The 21,625-nt window shown below is 43.1% G+C and overlaps 2 protein-coding genes across 3 annotated transcripts in view; one reads left to right on the forward strand and one right to left on the reverse strand.

The window, feature by feature from the left end:
• Positions 1–3,695, reverse strand: part of WDR70 (WD repeat domain 70) — a 125,022-nt gene extending 121,327 nt beyond the window's left edge. Inside the window, exons 1-4 of the mRNA XM_054652452.2 lie at positions 3,610–3,695; positions 3,457–3,519; positions 3,257–3,340; positions 1,122–1,236 (exon numbers count right to left, since the gene is read on the reverse strand). Of these exons, the coding sequence (XP_054508427.1) occupies positions 1,122–1,236; positions 3,257–3,340; positions 3,457–3,519; positions 3,610–3,631 (284 nt within the window). The 5' untranslated portion in view covers positions 3,632–3,695. The remainder of the gene's footprint in view (positions 1–1,121; positions 1,237–3,256; positions 3,341–3,456; positions 3,520–3,609) is intronic.
• A 9,678-nt stretch (positions 3,696–13,373) lies between these two features.
• Positions 13,374–21,625, forward strand: part of NUP155 (nucleoporin 155) — a 31,551-nt gene continuing 23,299 nt past the window's right edge. For both annotated transcript variants that reach the window (XM_054651991.2, XM_054651992.2), the window contains exons 1-7: positions 13,374–14,852; positions 15,857–15,994; positions 16,305–16,401; positions 17,417–17,487; positions 18,324–18,416; positions 19,241–19,407; positions 19,806–19,911. In XM_054651991.2, the coding sequence (XP_054507966.2) occupies positions 14,717–14,852; positions 15,857–15,994; positions 16,305–16,401; positions 17,417–17,487; positions 18,324–18,416; positions 19,241–19,407; positions 19,806–19,911 (808 nt within the window). In that variant the 5' untranslated portion in view covers positions 13,374–14,716. The remainder of the gene's footprint in view (positions 14,853–15,856; positions 15,995–16,304; positions 16,402–17,416; positions 17,488–18,323; positions 18,417–19,240; positions 19,408–19,805; positions 19,912–21,625) is intronic.

Raw genomic sequence — 21,625 nt, forward strand, 5'->3', positions numbered from 1 at the left:
TGTATTACCTGACCACTCTCCATCTTATAACTTGTTTAAATTGCTTATGTATATTGGAGTCACCATTTACAATACACAATCATTTAAATTCTTCATTATGTCATCAAATGGGTATGTAAGATCATCAGAACCAAATGGAAGTACAGAATATTCTTCCTTAAGCACAAGACATACATAGGATACACAAAGTAGTAGTATATTGTGCAATCAAGTACCTTATTGAGAGTGTCCGGGTTTTCCAAAGACCAACAAGCAAAACCAAAATTTTCTAATAAAAATTTGTTCAGTCTGAAACTCTACAAGTTTGTCTATAATAACCTACCACATATAGGCTCATATAATAACCTACCACATATCAGCCTCTAAAATGCACATATAGAGGCCTACTAGAGTCTTGTACTTCCATAGATACAGGAACCTAAAAATGTACAACATATTCATGTCTGCCAGCCCTGCCAGACAATGGAGTTATGTGCTCCCCATTGCCCTCAGCTACTTCTGATTTCCCAGAATTTCAGAATCTAAACTGCAAAATCCATTGAATATATTGCTTGACAGTAACAGACAAAAGTTTAAGAATAAAACTTCAGACTGAAGTTAAAAAAAAAGCTTTCTCTACCTCATCATTACTCCATAAAATCTGCACACAGAGGGAGGCTGTCCACCTACTTTGCCTTCTTTTTCATCAGGTGTGAACAAGAATATTCTATCTACAGGTAGGCATAATAGCTGCTAATAAAGTCATCACATGTTGTCACTGTATTTGCCCTAATATTTTTGAAAAATACGTGGATAACAACATTGTTCTTATTTTTAAAAAAGTATGCAGAACTTATTTTTAAAAACAACATTGTTCTTATTTTTAAAAAAGTATGCAGAAAAGTATAATCAAGGAGGAAGCAGAAAAATTGCCTCTTAAATTTACATAATGTCAATATTTGCAAATATTAACATATCTTTAAAAAAGAATTTTTTTTAAAAGTTTAAAATCAGTATTCCCACTGAAATACTTAAGATAACAAGACCCATTCATAGAAGCTAAATGATAGTCATCAAAACAAGTCAACACCCTCCTGAGATAAGAAAGCTGCTGCATGGAATCTCCCACCATATCTAATTACCTTTCAGTTAATGTGGACCCGGGTCTTGTTGCCCTGGATGCTGAAACTGATGAGGCAGCATATGGAATTCTAAACTCCTTTTCAGTCTGGTCTTCTTTTTCTCTTTCACGGGCCTCTGACCACAAAAATAACAAATAATCAAATAACAAATAAATTACTAAAATTACTGGCTTGCTAATGACAATAAGACAGTTTTTTTCCACACCTAGATGAAATACTTGAAAAGGTAACAGCAATTAAAGGATTTAAGATACTTTTTCATTTATATTAAATTTCCATTGCTACTGCAATGGTCACTCAACAAAACATCCAAAGAACAATGTAAACACCTCCCTGTTGTTCATTCGTACATGTTATCAAACATAAGTTCATCATATAAGGATGCCAATATTTCAATTATTTTCAACATTATACTGAACCAGTACGATAACTTTAGAGAAATGTTGATGCTTTCATAGCACAGGGTTGTGCTATGAAAACATCAACATAGTGCAGTTAAAGTATACAGACGTGTAAATTGGTGAATTTTAAATAACTTAAGCACACACAGTGTTGCTTACATTAGTAGTTGATTCTTACTGCACTCATTGAAAAAGGACCCCTATGAAACACTGCAATAAAATCAAAGCAAACAAAAACTTCCATCTCATATTACATAAGAAACATTGTGTTTCATCTCTGTTAAATAAACAAAAAAGTAAAACATTTTTTCATCAAAGCTAGGAAACACTTTCCACTGAAGAGAAACACAAACAGCTGCAAGATACAGAACCAGGAAAGATATTTTGATCTCAGCTCCACAAATCAGGTAGTGGGGCTGACATATCCAAATGTTATCAAAGTCATTCCAAAAAGCTGAAAAGCAGAAGTGTATCTCAAAAAAAATCAGGAAATAGGTGCTCACATTAAGCCACTCCCACAACACATATATATTCTTGATTGCTATAGTCTCAATACTAAAATTTGTTTCTAAGTTAAACAACTAAATTACATACAAACTTTATAATTTTTGGCAAAACTACCAACTTTATAAAAAACAAAATGCTGTGTGTTTCTTTTATGGGTATAAGCCTAGAAACGTGGGGATGGGCTGGGATGTGGTCTACTGCAAGGTAAGGGAGACGACATACTCAAGATACAGGTCAAGATATCTTGACTTAAAAACATTGTATTTTTGCAATCACTTACTAACTTTCCCTATTAAAGATATACACTAAGTAAATAAACAGCTCTTCATAAGGAAAGATAGTTCAACCTGAACAAGTCACAAACATAAAAATGTTTCCAACATGGACATACATTGCTGTGTTCAGACTCAGTCAACACAAAAAAAACCAGTCTGAAATGTATTTTGGAATCCCTTATATATCTGAATTTCACAGTGTCATAAAGTCCAAAAAGTCAACAAGCCTCCAAAGAGGTCGGATCTGGTTCTGTATAGAATCAGAGCAATAAAAACATGGCATCACAATAAAACAAAAGGCATACATGCTCCAAAAACTGGCCAAGGGGAAGGAGAAAGCATGAATAACTAGGTTGACAAAGGGATTTGTAGAATATGCGTGACTGGTCTCAAGGACCTTGTTTGAACAGATGTTCGCTTGATTACAGGCAGCAAATGATACCATTTTCTCCATCTCCCACCCCTGAAACAGCACCCGCAAGATGTGCCCACTCCCAGAAGTGCCCAGCAGAAGGCACATTTGTGAAGCAACACATTTGTGGGCTGCTATACAACCTGCTCCTTAGTCTAAGACACACATTTCTTCACTACTCTGCAGTCTCTACATTAAAGCTGCCTATACCAATTTTTCTTCCAAAATAAATACACAGCTAAGCAAAAGAAAAAACGAAAAAGTTTGTGTGTTTTTCCTGTATCTGCAACCTATGCCCCACATCAGGAGCTTTGCACATGCACACTGCTCTAACACCCTCAGACAACATCAGCAAATTAGTAACTTTAACATCGAGTCCCAAGATGTTCAGGGCTGCCTTCCTCGAACAAAACTGCGTTTCTGGTTTTTTTTTCTACGCAGCCAGTTCGAGACACTTCAAACATCTCCTTGAGGGAGCAAATCAAAATTTAAAACAAAATGTTTTAAAATGCAAGAGCCAACGACACTCGCACTTCTTACCCAGGACTTTCCTGCTCCTCTCCACTGCAGTTCTTCTCGTTTGCTCAAACATGGCTTCGAGATCGAAAGTCCGAGCCTTCTTCCCTGGAAATGAAGCAAACGGAGACTGGAACAGAAGCCCAGCTGGGGCTGACAGGCCCCACGGCTTCTCCCCCGCTCGGCCAGCCAGCTCCGGCCCCCCCGGCCGCATCGCCACATACCGAAGCCGGAGAAGCCCATGGTGGACGCCAGCTCCGGGTCGGGTGTCCCCAGCATCTCTGCATCTGCAACGAGAGGGGAGAAGAAACCACGGGGGTGAGCGGGGTCCGCGGGTGAGCTGGGCCCGCCTCAGCCCCGGCGTCCCCGTCCCTCACCGCCCTCGGCCGCCGGCTCCATGCTACGCCTGCCCCGGATCCACAATAGCGCCGGCAGGAAGCGGCCGGGCGGGGACAGTCGAGCTTCCTTCCTACCGAAGGAGGGCAACAGCGCCAGGGAGTCGGAATTCGTGCTCCTCGCAGCGCTGCACAAAACGTTTCTGCGCGTGTTGTGCAGATGCTCCTTGAGCTCTGGTGCCCTGACAAATTATTTCCCGTGAAGCCCTTTCCAGGGACCGACCACCCTCTCAGAGGGTGAGCCTTTTCCTGATGTTCAACCTGAATTTCCCTTGGCAGAGCTTCATTCTGTTGAAAACGGGACCAGACTCCCGGTACTAAAAGTGACTTCAGCATTTATTATAATAATAAGGCCTAAAGCAAGGGGGCCCGAGCGCCGAGCAGGAGCGTTCCCTTCGAGGATGCTGCAGCGCCGGCGCTGCGTCTTCTTGGGCAGCGATGTCCCCGATGTACCAGGTGGAGCGGCACAGCTTCCCTGGGTCAGATGACCCTTTTTATCCTGTTTTTGTTTGTTTGTTTGGTGGTTTTTGTTGTTGTTGTTTTGGGGGGGGTTGTTTGTTTGTCTGTTTGTCCCTCTGCATTGGTTTCTGTTTGGATCCTTTCATTTGCATGAAGGTTTAAGGCGCTTGATTGGCCCATTACAGTTCTGTCCAGGCTGGCTCGTTTCGCTGGGGGGGGCAGGGGGGGTGGTGGTACACTTTACTAAGGTGTAATAGGGTACGTTGAGTACCATATTCCTTATAACTACCCTTTAAACCCCTTTTACAATATAATAACCAAACTAGCTGTACATGCTTAACAATTACTAACTATTTTACAACAGCTTCTAACCTATTTTTAACTCAACTTCTACTTTCCTCAGTTTCTTGCACTGTTCAAGCATATTTCTGACATTCTGATCACTCTCTTCATTTATTAACACTACTTTTTTGCCATTTTTCCTGTCTATATTACCTTGTAGCACAATGCTGCTTTGGACAATGCTGGTTACTATCCAGACTAGACATGGAATTGCACATGGTAGTAATATTACACTTGCTAGTGCACACACACCACAAAAAAGGCCAATTTCTTCCACCATTTAGCGTTCCAGGCAAACAAGTTATCCCACCAACTGGATTCTCCAAACAAGGGAGTCCATGTATTTTACAGTTCCGTGAGAACGCTTGGGGGAGGTAGCCCTTTTTCCTTAGTTCTTCTATGATTGTTGTTACTGTTTCTATGTATTTTTGCATTGATGTTCCTGCCTCTAGATGTTCCCCAATACTGTATAGGATAAGCAACAAAGGCTGCCCAAACAACATTTCTTAAGGAGAGACCTCTAGATCTGTTCTGGGTCTCGTTCTCATTCATAATAGGACTAGTGGTAAACATTTGACCCAATTCCATTGGGTTTCTAAGACCAATTTTGTTAAGATATTCTCCAAGGTTTGATTCACCCTCTCAACTGTCCCAGAACTCTGAGGGTGCCAAGGGGTGTGTAATTCCCACTTTATTCCCAGGGCCCTGATGACCTGTTGCAGAACACTGGATGTAAAGTGGGGGCCACGGTCTGAATCAATAATATTTACTAGCCCATATCTCAGAATAATTCTTTCCAAGAGAACTTTTTCACAGTTTGGGCTGTCTCCCTTCTCGTGGGGAATGCTTCAAACCAGTGTGTTTGATAGTAAACTACAACCAATAGGTATTTATATCCTTGAGCTGGAGTTAATTCAGTAAAATCAACCTGAATACTCTGGAAAGGTCTTATGGCTAATTTCCTCCCTGCCAGAGTGGCTTTTTGCAACACCTTTTTGTTGACTTTTGGCAAGTTAAACATTCTTCTGTGAGGGATCTGGCTATTTCATATATTCCCATTCCCATGTAATATTTCAGGAAATGATCACATATTCCTTGTGTTCCCCAGTGAGTTATTTGGTGTATCTCTTCCATCACTTTTCCAGTTATTATTCAGTTGAATATTTGTTGTCCATCTGGGGTCCACCACTTTCCATCCTCTTTTTTACCCCTCCCATTTTCTCTATTTCTTTCAGCTCCTTGTTATTGAAAATTGGTACCCCCTCTTTCTTTATTTTTCCCTGGTCTTCTATTACCCTTAGGACTATGACTGGGTCCCCCATCCCTAAGGCTGCTTCTTTGGCTGGCAGGTCTGCTAATTTGTTTCCTTGGATTTCAGGGGTATTCCCTTTTTGGTGGCCTTTAATATGGACTATGGTAATTTCTTTTGGTCCTCTGAGAGATTCAAGTATTTCCCTGATCAGACCTTCATGTGCCAGACTTTTCCCCTTTGAGTAAGGCATCTCCTCTCTTGCCAGATTTTTCCAAAGGTATGAGCTATCCCAAAGGCGTATTGAGAATCCCTGTAGATTGTCCCTATGTTGTCTACTAATAAATCTAAACCTCTCTTTAGGGCATATATCTCACAACTTCAAACAGACCAATTCAAGGGTAATTTTCCTTTTTCTTTGATTTCCCCTGCTTCAATAATGGCATATCCTGATGCCCTTTTTCCCACTACAATTTGAGAGGATCCATCTATATACAGGGCCCTTCCATATGGTAAGAGGTCTTCCTCTAGGTCTTCTCTTACTTTTGTTTCTATCTCAATTAGCTCTACAATTATGCTCTAAATTTCCCATTGGTTCCCTGGTTAAGAATTGAGTAGGATTTAAACATTTTGAGGTGACAATCTCTAAATTCTCAATATTCATCAGGGTTATTTCATACCTCAGGATTCAGCTGTCTGTTAGCCACTGAGGAGCTTTTCAGCTTAACACTATCCTCAAGTCATGGGTGTGTGTACTTGAATCCTCCCATTGAATGTAAGCTTTAGAGTGTCTTCTAATAAGGTAGCTGTGGCTGCCACAGCTTGAATACAGGCTGGCCACCCTCTTGCAACTGGATCCAATAATTTTGACAGATAAGCCACTGGCTTCCTGCTTCCCCCAATCTTGAGTTATTACTCTATATGCTATCCCTTCATTAACATTAACAAACAGATCAAATGGTTTTCTTAAATTAGGCAGACTCAAAACTGGGGCTTTTGTTAATTGAGCCTTTAAGTCTTGGAACCATTTGGTATCCTCCAGAGTCCAGGCTACAGGTTCTGTGCTTAATAATTTTTCATACAAAAAATCTACAATTTGAATATACTGATCAATCCATAATTCACAATTTACAATACATTAGACCTAATAGCTTTCTTACATCTCTTTTAGTCTTCAGTGGTGGAATTGACAGGATCCCCACAACTCTTTCAGGACTGAGCTTTTTGTAACCTTTTCCAATTAGATGCCCTAGGTACTTTACCTCTTCTTCTTTAAATTGGAGTTTTTTCTTTGATACTTTTAATCCTTTTTCTCTCAGAAAATTTAGTAAACTTATACCAGCCTGTTGGACCTGTTCTTGATCTTTGCCTGATATTAGGAGGTCATCCACATATTGCAGAATTTGTATTTCTGCCCCGGGTACAAAGGACCTTAAAAGATCCTCTAAGGCTCGTCCAAACAGGTTAGGGGACTCTGTGAATTCCTGTGGGAGTCGGTTCCACCTAAGTTGTTGTTTATGTTTGCACTCTGGATCTTCCTATTCAAAGGCAAACCAATTCCTGCTCCCCACCTCTAACAGACAGTCCCAGAAAGCATCCTTCAAATCTGTTACGGAGAACCATGCATGTTCCCATGGAATTTGACTGAGAAGAGTCCATGGATTTGATACTATTGGATATCTGGAAATAGTTTGTTAATTTCCCTCAAATCCTGCACCAATTGATAGGTTCCATCAGCCTTTTTGACAGCTAGAATTTGTGTATTATGTGGCGACATGCATGGTTCTAGTATGCCTTCTTCCATGAGTCCCTGTATCACAGGTGTTAGTCCTCTCTGGCCTTCAGGGGAGATGAGATATTGTTTTACCTGAACAGGGGGAATTTCTGACTGCTTTTCTATCTTGGGGATATTTAGCAACCCTTGCCCTCCCCCTTCTGCCCAGGCTATTGGATTAATTTCTCCCATATCCTGTTCAGTTAATAACATTGTTTGGGGTACCACCCTCCCCTCCTTTGGCACTACTCCGATTCTCATCTTTACTTGCAGGTCCTGCCCCAATAAGTTACAACCTAGTTTTGGAATATAAAGGAAATCAGTCCTGCATTCCTTTGAATACCCTTTTATAATTATGCTTTCTGTAACCTGGGCTCTGAACAGTTCCCCTTTTGCTCCCTGCACTTGGCAGATCTTTGTGCTTAGCTGAGCTCCTCTAGGGAGCTTCGTCACACAGGATCAATCAGCACCAGTGTCCACTAGAAACTCATATTCTTCTCTCTGGGGGCCAATTTCTAAGTTTACCAGGGGCTCTATCTGGTGCCCAATCTCATCACCCAGAGTGTAGAGATCGGACACCCCTCATCATCATTCCCTCTCAGAATCTTCTCCAGGGTGTCCTGTTCTCTCTCAAATGCTTCATCCATTTGTAATTTTTTATAGGACCGCTTAATGTGCCCTTTTCCACTGCAGTAATAGCAATATACATCATCTAATGGTGGTCTTTTCCATTTACCTAGCTTCCCTTTATTTTCTACCCCCCCCTCCCCCCCTTGGCTCCCCTCTTCCCATTTCTTCACTTTCTCTTGCTACCACCACCATAATTTTTGCTTCAGTTCTGTTCTTCTCCTCATCTCTCCTTAAATAAATTTTCAGAGCTTCCCTTAACAGATCATTATTTCCCCTTTCTTGCCAGTCTTCCAATTTTTCTAGTTTCCATCTAATGTCAGGCCAAGCTTTGGTAACAAACTGTACTTTAAGTAATACTTGGCCCTCTCGTCCATCAGGAGGATCAATGTTAGAATGTAGCTGAAAATTTTGTTTTAATTGATTTAGCCATGCCCCTGGGGACTCATCCTTTTCTTGACTCCCATCAAATGCCAATTTGGTATTGCTGCTTTTGGGTACATATTCTTTTATGCCTCTTATAATTAGGGTCCTGTAGTCTTGCATGTTTCTCCGGCCCTCTTCCTGGTTAAGGGAAGAGAGGTCCTAATACAGGGAGTTTTTGCTCACCCAGGGGTCCAGTCTGATTCTCCTTCTCCCAGATCTTTATCCCTGCTGACCTTATGAGGCATATCTCCTCTGGGGAGAAGAGGATGTTGATAATAGAATGCAGGTCCCCCCAGGTATATATATTGGGACCCAGCCACTGATGTATTTGCTGTGCTGTGCCAGTTGGGTCTTCTATTAAACTATTTCTTTCTTAAACGTTCTTACTTCAGAAGCTGCCAGGGGTGCATTTACAAAACTATTCCTCCTACCCCCCCACCTAGTGGAACTTCCCTTAGAGGAAACAGCCTGTCCGGATTTACCTCAGGCCTTACACCACTTTTTGATCTGGTGTTACAGTAAGGGCCAGCATCTGGAGGGTCATTTGACTGACTCACTAATTCTTAGTTATCATTGTGGGAGGGATCAGTCGTTAGGTTGGAGGATATATCCAAAGGTTTTTTCTCAGGGAAAGGTGGTTTATTCCGACTTACAGGTTGAGCAAGCTGCAGGTTAGTGGGGATAGGAGGCGACGGGGAAAAAGCATCAAGGGGTGGATGTATACAAGGGAGTGGGGTGGTTGGAGGGGGTAAAAATGGCATAGAGATTCCATGACGAGATAAAGGAGAGGCAGGGATCATTGGAGGGGATAAAGATAGGTTTTGAAAAGCCGCAGGCTGGTGTTAAGTGTGTGTGGGGCGGGGGGAGTGGCTTGATAGTTTGGAGGAAGGGAGGAAGAGTTGGTGCGGAAGGGCCTTCAATCTGGACGCCTCTGGTGTCATCAGTTCACCTGTGAGGCTGTCTGCGTGTCACTCAAACCTTCCCCCAGCGCCCCACACGCACAGGATGCTGAAGCTGATTTGCATGTGACTCTTTCACCACGGCTCCCCACCCTCCCTGGGAACAATAGCTACTTTGCAGGTCACTAATACCTTTTTCCACAGCCCCCACCCGCCCGGCGAACAGTGTCTTGTCAGGCTTTAACGGGGCCTGGCCGGGTGCCGGAACAAGGAGAGCCGGGGGGGTGCCTCACTCCGTCTTCCCTCTTTTGCTTCCCTCCGTTCCCAGATGATCTCCTGGCGGAGAGCCAGAATCTTGGTGTAGGAGTTCCTCATTCACTTCGGGGCTCTGAGCCGCTTGAGCTGCTGGTCGCGTCTCAAACACGCTCATACACACACACACACACACACTCGCCCCCCGTTCCCTCGGGCCCTCCCCCGGCCGTGCATGGGTGATACGTACCCGCTCCGCTGTGCCTCACATGTACCTCAGGCCTTTTTCCCCGGATACCGACTGCCGTGGAGGACATGCGGCAGTCCCGTCCTTCGGCTGGGCGAGGTCGTAGCAAGCGGGGCGAGGGCCGAGCAGGAGCGTTTCCGTCAAGGATGCTGCAGCGCCGGCGCTGCGTCTTCTTGGGCAGCGATGTCCCCGATGTACCAGGTGGAGCGGCACAGCTTCCCGGGGTCGGATGCCCCTTTTTATCCTGTGGTTTTTTGTCCCTCTGGATTGGTTTCTGTTTGGATCCTTCCATTTGCATGAAGGTTTAATTGGCCCATTACAGTTCTGTCCAGGCTGGCTCGTTTCGCTGGGGGCGGGGCGGGGGGGGTGGTGGTGGTGGTACACTTTACTAAGGTGTAATAGGGTACGTTGAGTACCGTATTCCTTATAACTACCCTTTAAACCCCTTTTACAATATAATAACCAAACTAACAGTACATGCTTAACAATTATCAACTATTTTACAACAGTTTCTAACCTATTTTTAACAATTCCATCTCTTTCTGTCGTGCCGCTGGTCACCAGGGGGAGGGCAGCATGTCCTCGACCACTGCTCCCCATGAGGAAGGTGTCCACAGCCTGAGGCTCCCCCTCCACCTTCCCCAAACTCAACAAGCCAAGTGACCTCAGCATCTTAAATCTCGGCCTCAATACTCTTCATCATCTTGGCCCCCGTACTCCTGACACACTCCAACAGTGTGATGTTCTTAAATTGAGGTGCCCAAAACTGCACATAGGACTCAATATGTGGTGTGCAACTCCACAGCACAGTGAAGAATGGGAAAGTCACCTCCTGGACTGGCCAGTGGTGCTGTGCCTGATGCACTTCATGACATAGTTGGCCCTTTTGGCTGTCACTTGTGGCCCACTCTTGACTCATATTCAACTTGACATCAACCCAAAAACTCAAATTGCTTTTAATGGAGATGCAATCCAGCCTCTCGTCCCCCAATTTCCCTGTGCAGCCACAATTTCCCTTTCCTGTGTGGAGAATCTGGCACTTGTTAGATTTTAGATGATTGGTGATTGATCAGCTCTCTGTCCAAATCTCTGTTAGGCTCCTCTACCATCAAGGGAGTCAGCAGCTCCTCCCGGTTTAGTATAATCAGACTTAATTCCTGCAACCAGATCATTTTATAAGAACATTAAAGAGCACTGTCACTAAAACTGAGTGCTGGGGAACCCTGCTAGTGACTAGGCACTAGCTTCTTAATCTCGAGAAGATAGAGAATTTCCTCATTTGCCATTATCCTGGTTTCAGCTGGGGTACAGTTAATCTTCACAGTGGGTAATACAAGGCTCTGTTTTGGACTTGTGCTGAACACAGTGATGATAATACAGAGATATTTCTGTTGTTGCTGGACAGTGCTTGTACAGAGCCAAGGCCTTTTCTGCTTCTCAAACTGCCACACTGGAAAGGAAATTGAGGGTGCATAGGAGGTTGGGAAGAGACACAGCCAGGATAGGTGACTCAAACTGGCCAAACAGATGTTCCAGACCATGTGACATCATGCTCAGTATAAATTGAGGGGAAGAAGGGGTGAACATTTGGAGTGATGGTGTTTGTCTTCCCAAGTAACCATTATGCATTATGGGATCCTGCTCTGCCAGAGATCACCGACCACCTCTCTGCCCATGGGAAGTGGTGACTTAATTCCGTGCTTTGCTTTGCTTTTGTGTGTGGCTTTTGCTTTTCCTATTATACTCTCTTTACCTCTACCCACAAGTTTTCCAGCTTTTACCCTTCCAATTCTCACCCTGATCCTGGGAGTGGGGTAGTAAATAAGCAGCTGCTTGGGGCTTGGTTGCTGGCTGGGGGTTAAATCTCAACAGTGATGTAAACCCTGTAGGGTTTGAGGTTTAACTTTATAATTTTAATTTGGAAAGCGGAGGTTGAGGGTGGATTTCCTTTCTTGTGCCATGTGCCTCTGCCATAAGTGAAGCTTTCCAGAATGGATGCTGGACCATTTGAGGAGCAGAGAGTCAGTGCAGTCTAGGCAGCAAACATCACTTACAAACTAAACCCCTCTGGAAACCCAATTTTCTCCCAGTCCAAAAATATCCTGTGACATTTTGCAAATGCCAATGCTGTTCAGAGCAGACACATCCCTTAACAAAACCTCAGTCTTGTTAAGTTAAAAAACTGATACAGTCACATTGATGTGTCACCCCGGATTCTGGCCCACATGAGGCCAGTGCCATGCAAAGGCTGTTTACTCTGCTTTTACACCTCAGCTCTGGAAAGAGGCACTGTGCATGCCTTGGGAGTCCCCATGTTGTCCTGAACATGGGCTTGTTACCCAGTATGCAGTTTGCAGACTGAAGTGAGGCATTTCTATTCCTGTATTTCTTTATTCTTGCTTGTGCAGAGTAGGGACGTGAGCGTTAACTCACAAAAGGCTGGCCACCTGATAATCAGAGCTTCACACTATTTATACATTTTAACAAACAAAGGTATCAGCACTGATCAGTTACAAAGTACATAACTTTATTGACTACTATTCAAACCGCTATTTGCTGGTTGTATATCTCGTTTCTCATGGTTATTAGTGCAGGTGCTGTTCTTCTAGTTGAGTCTGGCATCTCTTTTGAGTAGGTGGCTAATGGGACATGATCACTAGCTCCTGGAATCACCTTTCCTCCAGTTACTGCTCAGTCTTGCTGACTTCAGTTCTGGTGGTTTTTGTTCAGCCCATTCACCTTGGGATTGTCTTCTCTTTTCCTCAAAACAAAAGATTAGCCAAATGTACAATGTTCACAATGCAACTGCACAATCATTACTGTCCAGACAGTTAGATGATCAACCAAAAAAAAAAATTTGCAAAGTTTGACTGAAGCCTGTATTCAGATCTTGAGAGGCTCCAGTCTGGAGGAGCCTGATGTAAGCGTGGTTTTGGCTGGTATCAATGCACACAAAATCACAGAATCACAGGATTGTTAGGGCTGGGAGGGACCTTTTGAGGTCTTCTAGTCCAAGCCCTTTGCCAAGGCAGGGTCACCTGAAGCAGGCTACATGGGAACATATTCAGATAGGGTTTGAATGTCTCCAGACAGGGAGACTCCACAACCTCCCTGGCATTCTGTTCCCATGCTCTGCCACCCTCAATGTAAAGAAGTTCATTCTCATGTTGAGCTAGAACTTCTTGTGTTTTAGTTTATGGCACCTCATCCTATCACTGGGCATCACTGAAAATAATCTGGCACTGTCCTCTTGGCACCTGCTTTTGAGATATTTATATACATGAATAAAATCCCCTCTCAGTCTGCTCCAGACTGAGACAGGCCCCGTTCTCACAGGCTTTCCTTGTAAAACAGATGTTCCAGATCCCTAATATTATAATATTATCATTATTTCATTCTATTATTTATTCATTCATATTATTAATATAAATTTTAATAAATAATATAAACATTTGTATTTATAAATAATATATAAATTATAACTTTTTATAAATAAAATATTTTATTACAAATATTTATTTATAAGATTCATAAATAATAAATATTATATTCTATTAGTATATATAATTGTTGATATATATCTTACATATCTAAATTATATACATGATTTTTAAAAATTTTCTTGTATAAGAATAATTAATATAATAGTAATAGTATACTACTACTACTACTACTACTATTACTGTCTTTGCTGAACCTTCTCCAGGAGCTGCTCATCTCTCTTGGATTTTCTTTCCAAATCTGCATGTCTATATCAATCTGAGCTGTACTGCCATTTCACACTACCCCATCAGGCTGGCAGCAAATAACAACTTATGTTGGAAAAGATCTCTGAGACCAACGGGTCCAACCTTTGATTGATCCAGCATATATGTGATATATGTGTGATCCTAGACCCTGTCTTTGATGGGCTGTCACTGGGGCCCAGCCAGAGCTATTGTGCCTGCAGAGCAGGCAGGGAGCTGCCCAGGGCCACCTTAAGAGACAGGAGCTGCCTCCCACTGCTCTTCTTGGGGCCACCCTGTGCCTTTGAGGAGCTGCAGAGCAGACCGCACCTCAAGTGGCTCTGAGGAGGCCGGTGATGCACAGCCCCAGCCAGCCTGTTCGAGCATATCACAGCTGTGATGGGTCAGGTTGGAGAGACCACTGTGGGTCATCTGGTCCAGCCTCCCTGCTTAAGCAAGGCCATCCCAGAGCACATGGCACAGGATAGTGTCCAAACAAATGGGGTATTGCCAGTGAGGGAGACGCCACAGCCTCCCTGGGCAATCTGTTCCAGTGCTTGGGCACTGCACAATAAAGAAGTTCTTCCTCATCTCCAGGTGGAACTTCCTGTTCATCAGTTTTTTCTGACCATAGTTTCTTCCCCTCTTGCTCAACACCACCGAGCCGAGCCTGGCACCCCTTCCTCCCTCTTTAAATATTTAAGCACATTGATGAGGTCTCCTCTTGGTCGCCTCATCCGCTGATCCTCTCTGGCAGCGACCACCTCCCCTCCTCGAGGCGCTGCCCGCCGCCTGTCCCTTCCCTTCCCTTCCCTTCCCTTCCCTTCCCTTCCCTTCCCTTCCCTTCCCTTCCCTTCCCTTCCCTTCCCTTCCCTTCCCTTCCCTTCCCTTCCCTTCCCTTCCCTTCCCTTCCCTTCCCTTCCCTTCCCTTCCCTTCCCTTCCCTTCCGCTCCCCGTTTCCCGCCACCGGAAGCGGCCTGGCGCGCGGGGCTTGCCGGGATTGGGCGGGCGGTGGAGCGGCGCGAGAGCGCGGCCCCGCCATCGCCGTGTCGCCGCCGCTCGTGTGTCGCCGCTGTCGCCTCCTTCGCCATGCCAGCCGCCACGAGCCCGGCCGCGCCTGCTGCGCAGGAGGCGCTGGAGATCGCCGGCCGCATCATCGACCGGCAGATCCAGGACGACCGCTGCTACCCGGACTTGTCGGAGCTGCTGGCGGTGCCGGCGCCAGGTGAGTGGGGAGCGCCCGACCAGGGTCTCTGTGGCCCCGGGCCCCGCCGCGGGGCGGCCTCGGCCGGCACGGCCCGGCTGGACACGCTCGGGGACTGGGGCCGGGTGTGTGGAGGCGTCTCGGTCGCGGGGTGGGGTGGGGCCGTGCGGTGTCCGCTTCAGGGCGCGGGGGGAGAGTTGTGGATGTGAGGAGGCCAGGAGGGCTGGGCTTCAGGTGCCTTCTGTCCCTCTAAAAGGTGACGGAAACGGCTCTAATTTTCCATTCTTCCTGTTGGAAAGTCCCGTGCAGAATGCTCCTACGATAGCCATGTGCCCACCACCATGCCTAAGTTGCGCGCAGCCTGGAAAGCTCTCTTAAGCTTGACTTTCTTTTTTGTCTGCAGCTTTGTGTCACGCTTGCAGTATAAGATGTACTTCCTCCCACCAAAAATTCGTTTTGTTCACCTTAACACGTGGAGGCAGCATTTCCTTCTTCATAGTGCTGACTGGCTGGCAGAGTGGGCTCCGAAGAGGCATTCTAGTCGTATATATGCAGAGGTGGCTGGATTTAAACAAACAGCATCTGCGTTCTGCTGTGCAGTGATGGCATGGCCACAGTGCAGCTGCTCTGGCAGCGTCGTGGATACACAGCACATAAAACAGTGAACGTATATAGGTGTTTTAAGTCGGTCCTGCGAGTACAGGCAGCCTTTCTTAGGTGAAGGAATATGCTTCTGGCTTGTTCATGTGAATGTCTGGTCATACAATGAATAAAGCACTGCAGGGTATCACAGAAAAAAGGGGGTAAAGAGTAGGCTGGAGTCCAGGTGAGTTATTATAAGAGTTTGTTTGCAAATCTGTTTGCTCTTATCTCATTTGAGACTTAGATTTATTGTTTGTGATTTTGTTCATACAGAAACCTCTGTCCCTGTGTATCTTGTAAGTAGTGATACGTACATGTTTAAAGTCTCTGCAGCATCAAGGCATTTTATTTTGGGTTTTTTTTTGTTTTGTTCTTTCTTGTAGGTAGCCCTACTGTATCTGGCATGTCAGACATGGATTATCCCTTACAAGGACCAGGTTTGCTGTCAATACCCAATCTTCCAGAAATCAGCTCGGTCCGCCGAGTCCCACTTCCACCAGAGCTCGTGGAGCAGTTTGGACGTATCCTTATGTAATCAAATGTCCTATGTTGTGTAAGAAGTAATATTAGAAACAGCTTTCCTCCGTATTTTTCTTCCCCAATCTTTTTGTCCCAGCAAAAACTTCAATGCTGTTTGGGTTCTCTTAATAGCACTTTAAATGGTAACAAGGTGCATTTGTGTAGAGTTGTTGGTGGAATTGGTTTCTAAATGAAGAATAGAAGTATACAGTTTGTGCAATACTGTATTTTAATTTTTTTTGAAATGCTTTGAAGAGGATTTTGCCGTTGCTACCCCAAATGCATTTAATCCTTACATCAACAGTGCTTCAGATATGCAGTGCAATTGTATGATGGGAGTATTTCCAGAGATAAGCAGAGCTTGGCTGACCATTGACAGTGACATCTTTATGTGGAACTATGAGGATGGGTATGTGGAGAATGCATTCCTGATGTTGTTCTGTTGGTATTATACCAGAAGTAAGCAACTGGAGCAGTGGGAGATTGTTTACTGGAAGCATGGAGGTGTGCTGTTCAGTTTAACTGATCTTAATTCCTTTTAGGCATTACTGAAACTTTTGAATAGTAAGCGTATAATGATCTGTAAGAGGTAGTAATATTGCTGCCAAATCATCCACAGGTGAGAGAAAGGAAAATGTATTTGCTTTGGGTCAGATATCTCTAATATCCTAAAGTTACTGCTCTTCTTATGCAAGGGCTTTGCTTGTGCTGAAAAAGTAGATAAAAATCCCTCTAATTGCCTAACTTTTATAGGTAGATTTAGTAAGTACTGAGATGCATGTGCAGTGACAAGTCATTGCTACAATGGTAAGTAATAGGGCATCCTTGCTTATTTTATGGATGCATAAAACTGAAAATAAGTTCATTTCATTTTGAAATGGCATTGATCAGTTTATAGTTTGCATGTTTGCGTCTTTATTTGCCCACGTAATAGGTATTTGCGTAATAAGAATTGCTTTGTACATATTGTTGCATTTCCTAAGAAAAAAACCAAAGTTCTTTGTGTCAGAGCGTATGAAATACATTCCTCAAAGAAAACAGCACTGCATGGTGTTAGTGGTAGATAGTGAGGAAGAAGCTGGGAATTTTTGCATCAGATAATTTTCATGGGGAAAAAAAATCTCATGAGATTTCCTTCTCTTGATGTTAATCAGTATTGCAGATGCTTCATTGTGTAATTCAGAGTAGACTGTATGAATTAACTAAATCCAAAAACAGAAAATGCTGCAGTTGGATTTGCTTTGAAAATCAACTGTAGGAGCTTCAAGGATCTCAAATGACCTGCTTTCACTGGAAGTGAAAGATGGCTTCAGAGTGTTGCAAAGGCATTAATAATTTTTAAATATACATTGTTTTTTTTTACTTTGTTATTATGTGATGTTAAATGACAAAATTCATGCAGTTTTTTGTGTATTTATTGACAGAGGAGATCTGGCTTATTTTGATGGCCTCAGTGAAACTATTCTTGCAGTGGGCCTTGTAAAGCCAAAGGCAGGTAAGGAATATTATGAAGAGATTAGAATTGGACAATACTGAACCTGCTGTGTATTTTTTCAGTCTTCATGTATATATGCATTTGTATTTTATACAAATAATACAGCATAGGGTAATATAAAAGCCAGAATATGGTTTTGGGTTTTATATATGAATAGATATTAACATGCATATGTATTTAATGCATGGATGTGGCACTTGGTGCTTATGGTTTAGTTGACATGGTGTAGTATACAGTCTCAAGGTTGGATTCAGTGGTCCTGGAGGTCTTTCCCAGCCTTAATGATTCTATGTTATGTGTAAATCTGTGGTTTGTATGTATATATATATATATATGTACACACAGACTATATGGGTTTGTTTTGATTTTAGAAACATTAAAAATGAATTATGAGCCAAAATAATGTATAGTTTAACAAGTATTTTCACTGATAAGCTTGCATTTTTTTGCCACATCATGTTTTAACATTTGTACTGTTTATAAATTTACATATTCAAGTGATAATTTCCATGAGATTCTGGTTTCTAGCCCTCCCAGTTGTTTCAGTATCTACTACTAAGAAAACATTAAGGTCAAAGTTGAATTGGCAAATGAGTTGAGTTTAAAAGAAGCATGTTTGTAAGAGAAATGTTGTTGTAAAGGTCCTGTATTTCATGAAGTGGAAGTTGAGCTGCTGGCTGATACTCCTTTCTAATTCTAGAATTCCACAAATCATTAGGCTTAACATGTGACTGTTGAGTGTTATCAGTTGATGTGGCTTTCCAATGGATTTATTTGCTTACATCATTGTGATCAGAGAAGCAGGGTGCAAACTAAAACTTTCTTTTTTTATTTAGGTATCTTCCAGCCTCATGTACGACACTTACTTGTTCTGGCTACTCCTGTGGATATTGTGATTTTAGGGCTTCACTGTTCTAATATACAATCAGGTAATACTCTCTTCTTCCCTGTTCCCAGTGTGTTAATTCCCATGTGTATTTACACATGGCAGTTTCATTAGTAGTCATTCAAAAACATTAAAAAGCCCCATGTGCCAAGTGCCTTGCTCATTTTTAAACGTTTAAATCATGTTACAAGAAGGGAAGATAATTTTTATGGTGTGTGCACTTGGTGGATCATGGACTCCATGAGAAGCATTGAGTTTTGTTACTCACCTATTTAATGTAAAAAAAGCTTTTCAAACGGGTGCTCCTGTTAAATAAACAGCATGTTGGAGAGGGAGAGAAGATAGGTACATGAATCTTGAATAGAGAATAGAGAAACTTGAATAGACAGGTACATGAATCTAGAATAGAGAATAGAAACTGTGAATAGAGTTTGTTAACTTTGTTGGCATTTGTATTCCAACCACAAAAATTGAGAACCTGATAGCATGTTTTTATAATATATATACTGAGAGAAAAAATTGTTTGGCAAAAGTGAGAGAACCATACTACTTTTTTTTTTTTAATAATGTGTCAATATGAAAGAGAAAACAAGTAGAAACCTGTATTTTGGACTTGGTGTGATTTAGAGGAGAGAACAGTCTATAGAAATGAAAAACATTGTGTTTCCTTCCTTGGAAATCTGCATAGAATGGATTTATTACTCTGCAGTTCATATTGGACAAAAGCTGTTAGAGAATATTTTCATAAATACGAAATTTTCGGTAATTTTTTCTGGTTTCTGCAATATTTCTTATCATAGACCTGTAGTATTTATTAAAACAGCTTAAAAACCAAAGAGGATTTATGTTCTTTTTTGTTTACTGAAGGTGCTGGATCACTCAATGACAGCATGTCTGGAGGAATGCAGCTGCTACCAGATCCTCTGTATTCGCTCCCTACTGACAACACCTACATCCTGGCAATCACATCCACTGATAACGGCAGGATCTTCCTGGCAGGAAAAGATGGCTGCTTATATGAAATAGCATACCAGGTGACTGTTGTTTTTACACACAGGCTTTTTTCATTGTTTCGCCATTGTGGGATCTCAGCAATAATAGTTCTAAAACATGTCAAGTTTGCGGTCTCTTTTCTTCTGTAATTGTGTTGCATGTCTTGGTTGCACAACAGCTTAGGGTAGATGCATTTTCTTTGAAGAAGAAGTTTTGGTCAACTTTAAAAATTCAAATTGCATTATCTGCACACGTTTTTTAATGCAAAATTTTCATTTTAATGATCTCTGTTTTCTTTCCATTGAATAACACATACTTGTTCAATTAAATCAAAGTTTGCAGTTAGATCTTTACTTTACTTTGAATGACTTTTAATATCGCTCCTAGTTCGGTTTTGTTTTGCTTTTTCTTTCAATGCTGTATTTGTTTTAAATTGTAGGCTGAAGCAGGCTGGTTTAGCCAGCGTTGTAGAAAAATTAATCATTCAAAGAGTGCACTGTCTTTTCTTATTCCTTCGTTGCTACAGTTCACATTCTCAGAGGATGGTAAGTACTGATATCAAAGTTGTTTTTAGCCAATAATTTAATGTAACCTTTTAAATAATGCTACCAAGAAGTCAGTCTGAATATTTTGCTTACTCAGAGTACTTGGTTATTGTCAATAATACTTGTAGTGGTTCATTATTATAGAAGAATTCCACAAAGGTTCTAGATGACTGGAAGCTGGGCAATGTGATGCCTATTCATAAAAAGAGTGGGAAGGAGGATCCTGGTAATTATAGGTCAGTTGGCCTGACCTCAGTAGCTGGTAAGGTGATGGAGCAGTTTATATTGAGTGTGATCATGCAGCTCTTACAGGATGGCCAGGGTATCAGACCCAGCCAGCCTGGGTTGAAGGGTAGGTTGTGTTTGACCAACCTGGTCTCCTTTTATGGCCAGGTGACTGCCTGGTGGATGCAGGAAGGGCTGTGGATGATGTGTACCTGGACTTCAGCAAGGCCTTTGACACTGTCTCCCACTCCTGGAAAAGCTGGCAGCCCACAGCTTGGGTAGGAGCACTCTGTGCTGAGTTCAGACTGGATGGATGGCCAGGCCCAGAGAGTCGTGGTGAATGGTGCTGCATCCAGCTGGTGGCCAGACACCAGTGGTGTCCCTCAGGGGTCTGTGCCAGTCCTGTTCAATATTTTTATTGATGACATAGATGAGAGTATTGAGCCTTTCATCAGTAAATTGCAGATGACTCTAAGCTGGGAGTGTGTGTTGATCTGTTGAAAGGTATAGGACTCTGCAGAGAGACCTGGAACGGTTGGATGGATGGGCAGAGTCCAATAAAATGAAGTTTAATAAGTCCAAATGCTGAGTCCTGCTTTGTGGCCACAGTAACCCCCTGCAATGGTATAGGCTGGGGATGGTGTGGCTGGACAGTGCCCAGGTGAAAGGGACCTGGGGGTACTGGTTAACAACCGCCTGGACATGAGCTAGCAGTGTGCCCTGGTGGCCAAGAAGGCCAAGGACATCCTGGCCTGTGTCAGGAACAGTGTGGCCAGCAAGGGCAGGGAGGTCATTCTTCCCCTGTACTTGGCACTGGTGAGGCTGCACCTTGAGTTCTGTGTCCAGGTCTGGGCCCTCAGTTTGGGAAGGACATTGAGACTCTTGAGCATGTCCAGAGGAGGGCAACGAGGCCAGTGAGGGGCTTGGAACACAAACCCTGTGAGGAACGACTGAGGGAGCTGGGGGTGTTCAGCCTGGAGAAAAGGAGACTCAGGGGTGACCTTATCACCATCTACAACTCCCTGAAAGGTGGCTGTGGTCAGGTGGGGTTGGTCTCTCTCCAGGCAGCAACTGACAGAACCAAAGGGCGCAGTCTTAAGCTGCACCAAAGGTTGGATATTAGGAAAAAGTTTTTTATGGAAAGAGTGATAAAGTACTGGAATGGTCTGCCCAGGAAGGTGGTGGAGTCACTGCCCCTAGATGTGTTTAAAAAAAGAGAGTGGATGTAGCACTCAGTGCCATGGTTTACTTGAGGTGTTAGGGCATGGGTTGGACTCTGTGATCTTGAAGTCTCTTCCAACCTAGTGATTCTGTAAAATCAAGATAGAGTGTGTGTTTACTTCAGGATGTACATAGCAAAGCCTGAAAAAATTGACATTTCTTTGACATTTGTAACTAAAGTGAGTGATATGTAGCACAAAATTAATAGGTGCTTAGTGGTACTACCATGAATATGGAAAATGTATAAGTGACTAATCTTACCTTCTTT

This window comes from Agelaius phoeniceus, chromosome Z (assembly GCF_051311805.1).
Source record: "Agelaius phoeniceus isolate bAgePho1 chromosome Z, bAgePho1.hap1, whole genome shotgun sequence".
In the NCBI taxonomy this organism is placed as follows: domain Eukaryota; kingdom Metazoa; phylum Chordata; class Aves; order Passeriformes; family Icteridae; genus Agelaius; species Agelaius phoeniceus.